The sequence below is a fragment of the Merops nubicus genome, unplaced genomic scaffold, assembly GCF_000691845.1.
Source record: "Merops nubicus isolate BGI_N331 unplaced genomic scaffold, ASM69184v1 scaffold21240, whole genome shotgun sequence".
Lineage (NCBI taxonomy): Eukaryota > Metazoa > Chordata > Aves > Coraciiformes > Meropidae > Merops > Merops nubicus.
Window position 1 is genome coordinate 11,996 of NW_008581117.1, and position 8,665 is coordinate 20,660.

The following is an 8,665-nucleotide window of genomic DNA, read 5'->3' on the forward strand; positions in this document are numbered from 1 at the left end:
ATGCTCCCTGGCATGTGATACCTTGAAGAATCAGGATGGAGAGATGTGCACTTTCATATTGTATAATTAAACTTTTCCTAAAAGTGTGATTAATGTGAACTCATTTTTCTGAGACTTAATTAAGCTTCTACATTCAGGAAGCCAGTGCAAACAGAGCCCTTATCTGTAACAGCCAAGATGAAATCTGCAATCAAGAGAGGAAAGAGCATGTTCATGAATATATAGTAGTTCTGCATGCACCTTCCTATTCCAAACCCCCCACAGTTTTCTGCAGTACTTCTTAAAGGCAGTAACACTGAGTCATGTACAGTGTTATTTTTTACCATGTTGTTTGCTCTCGTGTTTGACTTTTGTTCAGAAGGAACTCCAAACATTTCACAAGTTGCCTGTGGAGATAATTCCACATGCTGCTCAGAGCCTGTGCTTTTCTCAGTAGGTGGAAAGCAACAGTGCTCTGTGTTCCAGAGCCAGCATGGGGAGTGCTGGGAAGTGGCATGCAATAATCTACATGAGAAAAGGCCAGGACAGAGTGAGTCTGGAGTCCCTTCTTGTGGCAGAGGTGATGCAATTGGCACAACTTGGCTCTCACTGCCTGATAAGTAACATCCTTCAGAGCATTTGAAGTGGGCTGAGGTGTCCTTTAGCTGGGATAAATAGGGGAGAAGTGCCATCTACTGTAATGCTGCTACCACACTGCTGCAGCCTCTTCGCCCAGGCAAATCTAAGCCTAGTTGTAAAAATAGTTTTTCTTTGCAGTAAATGAAAACTGTAGCCCAAGGTGCCAAACCCACAAAGAAAGGAAAACTCCTGAATAAAGCTCTTAAGGGCTCATCTCCTTTTTTTTTTTTTTTTTTTCTTTTTTCTGCTGTGCATTGTTTCAGATTTTCTTGTGGATTTTTTAGATCCATGGTAGTCATTAGCTTGTGTCTGGTACCAGCTCTGTGCATTGGTTTTGTTCTCTCCTCATTTGATTGTGTGCTGATGAGTTAAAGAATATTTTCTTTTCTGTTCATCCCTGTAGTACTGAGGGGTGGAAGATCTCTACATGGATCTAAGGCTGAGCTGCTACTTGTCAGGGACAGTGGTAGGATTTTGATCACAGAGCAGGAAAGAAACATAGCTGTGGTGCATGATTTCTGTTTGGATTAGGGTATTAGCTTGACTGGTTAAATATGTGTTCTGCAGCTCAGAAAGTAAGAGTGTGTCAGTGTTCTGAAACTCGCAGCCAAAACAGGAATTAATCATCTGAGACTAAACTTTGCAGTGGTTAAATCTTTCTGTAAGTAGGAGAGATTAAATCAGATCTTTACTTTTATCAAGCTAAGTAATATTGTATTAGACTTTGAAATATGGCTCTACACGTCTCCCTCTTTCCCATTCAGTCAACAATGTTCATGCAATGTAAGACATCACAGCCTTTATTTTTCTCATTTCTAGGTCCTGGAATTGCTTTTGTGGTTTACCCAGAAGCCTTAACTAGGCTTCCCCTCTCTCCATTCTGGGCTATAATATTCTTTTTGATGCTTCTGACACTTGGATTGGACACTATGGTAAACTGGTTTTATTTCCTGTTATCTTCCTTTTTTCCTGTTAATTTGTTTGGAGGGCCATAAGATTAATTGATGTTTTCTATATGGTCAGTGAACTGTTTTTTGAATAAAGGAATGAGGGGGGGAATAAAGGAATGAAGGGGGAATAAAGGAGTGATTTTGCTGAAGCTTTGGTGCAGACATCTGAGTGTTTAACAGCTAGGATTCAACGCGCTCTCCTATGTTCCGTTACACCCTGTTGGATCACTTTACATACATTGCACTGGAAATTATCCTTTGGCTTTGTCTTGCAGTTTGCCACTATTGAGACTATTGTGACCTCCGTTTCGGATGAGTTCCCCAAATACTTACGGACGCACAAGGGACTGTTCACTCTTGGGTGCTGCATCTCCTTTTTCATCATGGGATTTCCTATGATCACTCAGGTAATAGAAAAGTTTCTGAGCATCAGTGTCTGTCCCCACTCCCCCTCTGGTGGCCGTTCCCCTCCTGTGCATTTGTAGAAGATTAAGCTGAGTTCGGCCCCATGTAGAGACTCACCAAGCGAGTCTGAAAACCTTTTATATATATATATATTAGTGGAATGCTGGATGGATTCAGTCCTTCCTTCACTTGAACTATGCTGCTTAACCTCTGCCCTGAAGATGGGGAATTACATCCTTCCCAAAGAGATGAACTGAAGTATTTACAGTATTCCTGGTTGCAGTGGTGATTTGGCTTTTAACACTGTACTAAGTAGTTAGAGACGCTGCTAGTGGAAGGTCTGGTTGCAGTTCAGTCCCTAATCTGAAAAGACTGAAACCACTGTCTTCCCAAGCTGTGTTAGTTACCAGACTCGGGGGTACCCTCTGCTTTTTTTTGTTGGATCTGATACTCAGGCAGAAGGAAGGAACTATAGTGCAGTATGAGCCTGGGTCCAGTCAAGGTTTGGATGATCACTTGGGATAGGAAGTCCTGGGTCCTGCTTCTGTCCATTAGTTCTACCTTAGCACCAGTTGGAGTTGTGACACATCTGAAGGTAGACACCAGCTATGTGCCAGAAGTAATGGGTTTTATATCCCTTTTTTTTTCTGTAGGGTGGAATGTATATGTTACAGCTTGTGGACACTTATGCAGCTTCTTATTCTCTTGTCATCATTGCCATCTTTGAGCTTGTTGGAGTTTCCTATATATATGGTAAGAAAAAATACTGTTCTTGGACAGGCTTTCTCAGAGGACCATTTTAGCGTAAAGTAAAGTAGCTGGTAATGTGAAATTCTGACTGAAAGGAATAACACTTTAAGATTTAAAACTACATTCCCTTATTTTGAAGGGAAGCATAATGGGGCTTCATGACTATAGGATTCCTCTAAATACATTACTTTTATGTAAGTTAATGTCCTTTTCCTACTAATAGCTTAAAGCCAATGCTCAGAGATAGGTATAAGAATACTCATAAAATACAAGGATCTACATGTGTTGTGGGGTTCACTCTATAATATAAATGCATGAAAAAAATCATGTGTAATTCAAAACACGCAGAATTTGTTGCCCTTGCTTGAGAAATGGATGTTATAGACAGGACAGGGAATTACCCCTTCCATGTGTTCTCTCACTTCATGGAAATATAGAGGAGTATTTTATCTGCACTAACACCCAAATCCAGTGAGCAGGTCTGAGTGTCAAGCTAACTCTGACATGACCTAGTAAGCAAATGTTACAGAATACAATAGAAGAAGTCAAAACACTGAGAGAAAAGTTGGTTTAGACTAATTGTGTTTTGGTTGATTGGAATGTTTGGTTTAAGTCTCTGAAATGTGACTATTTTAATTTGAGTTGGTTTAGAAGTGTAATCTCTGTGACTGTTTCTGGTAACTGCTGACAGCTTTACATTCAAGCAGTCTTCTCAAAGGACCTGAGTGTAATGCTTTGAGGTATCTCCTGACGTAGAGAGTTGAATTTTGGGGATTATTTAATAGAGCTCCCAGGTTGGAAATCAATGCTGGCAAGTTGTGTACACAAAGACATGTAGGATTTGCCCATTCCCTCACCCCAGTTAACACCAGGTTTAGCATTTACCCATTCCTGTGGAAACACCACTAGGCACGTGTCAACTGAGCCATTAGCATCTGGTTATTGTACTGGCCCTATCCCCAGCTTACCTAAAATCAGGACAGTTCCATAAGAGATGGTGAATGGGAATGCTTAAGGAGATTCAAAGGGTTTGTTGGGGTTGTTTTCTTCTTTTTCCTCCTTGTTTGTTGACAACGTGCCTGAACAACACTATGCTAAAACACCAGATGTTGTCATTCTTCTTGTCCTGAAGTATCTATAGCATCACGTTGTCTGTGCCAAAAAGATTGCCCCCTTTAAGCCCACTGCCATCAGACAGAAAGATAAAAATTCCTTGCTTAGAATATTTATAAATAACACCAGAACTACTTAAACAGGTAGAATTTCTTGTTCTGTGTATTCTTAGCTAAGGATGCAGGTGAAGAGGGAGCAGATGGCGGCTCTGTTCCTCCTCTGGACGCTGTGTGGCAGAAGCACTACAAACCTGCCTTCGTGGAACAACGTTTTATTAGGCTTGTAAGCCAAATTGCTTTGGCTAGTGCCTGCTTTGACCAACAAATTCAATCCCTTAAAACACTAACTTGGATGAAAAAGATGAAATAATACAGAAATGGTTACAGCATTGCTAAGGAAGGATGTGAGCAGAGGATTTTTAAATTACATTTTACTTTAATGTGTCATTGCACTTGGAAAAGATCTGCCAATTACAAATAATTTTTTCCATGCTTTCTGTACCACCTGATTGCTAATCAACACATGTTAGTAAAGCCTTTGGTGTAAATTATTTCAAAGATTATTCCCTGGAATTGACTTTTTCTGCTGAAGCTAAAGAGCTTCCAGTCTTTGACACAAAAAAGGCAAGATTTACTTTGCAATCATTATCTGCTTGGGTAATGTATCAGCTACATCTACTGCATTAAAGCTGCTTTTCTAAGGACTATTCATAGGAATACAGCTTGTAGACTTGCAATTTGCCAGTTGTAAATACAAGTGAAGCTGCTGCTCCTGTTATATTCCTTCAAGCAGTGCTTAAAATTGGCATAATATATTTTCAGGCTCTGGCAATTGCTGTTTTCCACTCCACTGACACCTTTCTCTGTATACTTGTACACTTCATAGCATGCAGGTTGGCACAATGGTGGCAGGTGCTTTTATGATGAAATAAATCTGTCTGTAGTCCTTGTTACATGTTCTGCTTGCTGAGCTTGTTGGGATTTTTAAATTAAAAAGAGGCACACATAGTTATTTCATTGTGATCACTTATTTTTCACTAGAGTCAGTGCTACATAATCCAGTCACATTCTGGGTTTTATTTCATGTGCTGGTATAATTATTTATTCCCCAGTTGTTTACAATATGATGCATGTCTGGTAACAAATAGCTTAGAGCTGCAGGTATTAATTTAATCATCAGCATAATTCCCACTATTGCTTTTTGTAATGTGAAGCTAAATACAAAAATCCTTGTGCTTGAGTGAAGCGCTGTTGGAAACTGGAAATGTGTGACCTTAACTTTGCTCGTGCTCCTTCCAGATTTGTTTCTTGACAGTCTGTTTTTGGGAAGGTTTGTCATCAGCACGAGTGGTAACTGCTGCAGTGTATTTGTAGACAGCGTCAGTAGTTTTAAACATTTTACCTGTAGCAGAATATTGAAGTAGTTGTCTGTCTGGATTTGCATTCTCCTTTTTAATGGAGTTTATATCTGCAACACTTGTGAATACATCAGCCTATGCTAGAGAGTGGAAATTGAGATATGGAATATCATGTATCATTTATTTCCCAAAGTTATTCAGCAGGCCTGCCTGATCTGAGAGGGAGACCAGATATATTAAGATTTAATCGGCATTCTGTTAAGTAAAGCATCCTCTGCATTTTTTCTGTGGAACCTGACAAACCTATTTTCAGCCTTTCACTGGGAGAGAGCCGAGTGTTGTGTAATGCCTGTACTTATTTGCATGTATTTGACTCCTGAATGGCTAATGCTTAAAAGTGCCTTAAACTGTGAACATCTCCTGATGATTCCAAGAAGGAACTAAGTTTTTTGATAGAAATTTCAAACAAATCTGTGGAGATTACCACAACACTTGCGTGGATTTTGGAGGCAGAAGTTCCTGGTGATTCTCCTGTTAGGTACACCTGCAGCTGTGGCTGCAGTAGAAACACTTGGACAAGCTTTAAACTTTGTGGAAAGACCCTTTAGCCCATACCTTGTGATGCTGCAACTAGTTTTGTTCCCACCACAGTGCACGGCAGGGTTGACCACTATGTGATGTGTAGCTTGCTGCAGGTGGTGCACTGAAGTGTAACAAACTGGTGAATGAAACACAGGTAAATGGAACTCATTTGCAGCTGGGATCTCTTTTCAGGTCCATAAGACTGTGACCTTGGGGATTACAGTCAGTCCAGGCATACAAAGCTCTCTTACAAAATGGAGATTTCAGACATGTGCTGAAGTACGGTGATTCCAGGGGTTGTAAAAATTACATATATTTTACAGAGAAGAGGCTTTCTGAAGAAGATGATTTGCTGTAGTCAGTGGAAAAGACACAGAGAGGGAGAGAAATTACAGTTACAGGAAAAAAAAAAGTGACAACCAGGTCCCCTTGGGCTAGTTTTCTAAGCTTACATCCACTATAGGTTGTACTTTCCCCAACCAAACTACAGTTCTTGCAATACTATCTTGTTTAATTTTTAAACAATTTTAATAATTCTTTTCCATTTCTTATAACACTCTTTTTTTTTTTAATTTTTTTAAAATTTTTTATTTTCTCTGACATGGTGTCTGCCTCAAGTGGCTTACTCTGTGCTCACTCTCTGAGCTGGGCCTTTAGGGCTGTCCTAGCACCATGTTGCCCTGCTGCTGCCCACTGAATATTGAGCCATTGCTATTTTTTACCTTTTTAATTCTTGGAGCAGTCAGGTGGATAGATTTATTTCTCTTTAATATCAATGGAAAGGCTTCACAATTAGGTGGATCAAGCCTGGGGATTATCTCTTATATTCAGCAGCTGCGGTGGCTCGTTCTAAGGGCAGTAAGAACATAACGCAGTTCATTACTTCTATTTCAAGTATTTCCTCCCTTACTCAGCAACTTGTTTGACATATTTAAGCTCTATCCCTGTCTCTATGTCACTAAACGATGTAGAGTAATGCTTTATTATATATAGAATATGTAGAATTTGCTTTAAATTACGATAATCATCCTTTTATTAGATGGAATCGGCCCAAACTGGAATTGTTGGTGTGAGAGGTGAGCTCAGCCTTGGACCCCAGACCTCCCTCTTCTTATCATCATTAGAAGAGCAGGAACAAAGTTCAATTTTGTTTTTATCACTTTTGGATAAATGTAGGGGCCATTTACTTAGAGCTCTGCAGAACAAGGCTGAAAAGCAGACTGGCTTCTCTCAGCTGGGCAGTAGCCACTGCTGGGCCAGCACATCTTTTCCATGGCCAGAGAGATGGCTGAAATACCTATCCTTGTGTTTTATGAATGCAAGTAACTTTATCCATGTAATCAATACAATAACTTGAAGAACTAACATGTCAATTGGTCTGTTTGTTCAAACAACATTGAATATAACTTAAAATATTTACAGGTGCTCTCTAAGTTCTGCTCATGTATCAGATGAAAAAGAGCAGGACATGACCAGTTTCAGTGTGAAGTGATAAAATTGTATCATAGCCCAGTCACGTAACAGGTGTGGAGTAGCTCAGATATTGTCTATGCTGAAACAGGTAGAGAGAGATTAAAGTTCATCCTCACAGAAAATGTGTACACATAATTGCAGGTGATCAGGACATACTATTGATGCTGTAACCCTAAACACACTGAACTCTTAATCTCTGTGTAAAAGCTCATTTTCAGTTTTATCCTTAGGAAGTAAAGATTTTATTAGCATAGTTCCTACCACAATAGTCTTTCTGTTTTTTTTGACTGTGTGGTTAGATCCTCCATTGAGTCTTTCAACCAACAAGTCCAAGTGTGTTTTTGTACTTAGACCCAGGGGAGATCACAAGGGTTATGCTGCAAACTGCAGCTGGTTTCTTTCACACCTAATTGCATTTACATTTGCTATTTACAGGCTTGCAGAGATTTTGTGAAGATATAGAAATGATGATTGGATTCCAGCCAAGTAAATTCTGGAGAGTCTGTTGGGCATTTGTCACCCCAACTATTTTAACAGTAAGCAAAAAAATTTTGAATGTCTTCTCCCAAGAGTTTTGTCATTGTTTCTTCATCATTCACATGTTTCTGAATGGCAGCTCATGTTGGATGCAGATGAAATGGAGCACAAATAATGGTATTTTGGGTGGAGAGGGATGACTGTCCACATGCTGCTATGGCAGTCAGTACAAAATGCTGGTGTAGCTTCCCCCTGCATGGCAGTGGTTGTGGTTGGGGTGTGTGTGTAATACATATAGGTATGTATGTGTACCTAGAGAGGGAGAGGCAATGGCATGGTCCTCCTGCCTCCGCTCAGGCTAAGCCAGGAAAAAAATGTTTTACTGAGTCATAAAAGAGACATTTTTTGGAAAGGCTGATGTGGAAATTAGCTGCAAAGATGGAGACAGTTTTGCAAAAGTTGATATAGTTACGTGCTCGAAAAACATAAATTTTTTTTGGCTTTTCTTAAAAAATAAACACAGAAAAAATGGAGGAAATGGGGGGAGGAAGGGGGAAGGGATGAAGGGAGGAAAAAGGTAGGAAACGGGGAAGAAGAGAGAGGGAAAGGAAGAGAGAAGGGAGAGTGGGATAGGGGGAAGAGATAAAAGAGGATAAAAAGGAACAAGGGAGAAAAAGAAAAGGAAGGGAGAGAGCAAAGGAGGGGGGCAAAGAGAAAAGGAAGAGGGAAAAGAAGAGAGGAAGGGGGGGAGGAAGAGTGGAAAAGAGGAAGGGGAAAGGAGGGCGAAAGGAAGAAGAGAGGAAAGGAGGGAGAGGAAAGGAAAAAAAAAAGAGAGAGGAAAGGGGGAAAAAAAAAGAGAGTGGAAAGGGAAACAGAAAGAAAAGGAAATAAGAGACAGAGAAAAGCAAAGAAAAGAGAGAGAAGCAAACCCGAAGAGCAG

At 40.1% G+C, this 8,665-nt stretch overlaps 1 protein-coding gene across 1 annotated transcript in view; it reads left to right on the forward strand.

Annotated features, from left to right (window-relative positions):
- The window catches only part of SLC6A5 (solute carrier family 6 (neurotransmitter transporter), member 5), a gene marked incomplete at both ends in the record, with an annotated part of 19,701 nt that extends 11,917 nt beyond the window's left edge, over positions 1-7,784 (forward strand). Inside the window, 4 exons of the mRNA XM_008948769.1 lie at positions 1,438-1,550; positions 1,844-1,975; positions 2,627-2,726; positions 7,684-7,784. Coding sequence (XP_008947017.1) covers positions 1,438-1,550; positions 1,844-1,975; positions 2,627-2,726; positions 7,684-7,784 — 446 coding nt within the window. The remainder of the gene's footprint in view (positions 1-1,437; positions 1,551-1,843; positions 1,976-2,626; positions 2,727-7,683) is intronic.
- Between the last annotated feature and the right edge of the window lie 881 nt (positions 7,785-8,665).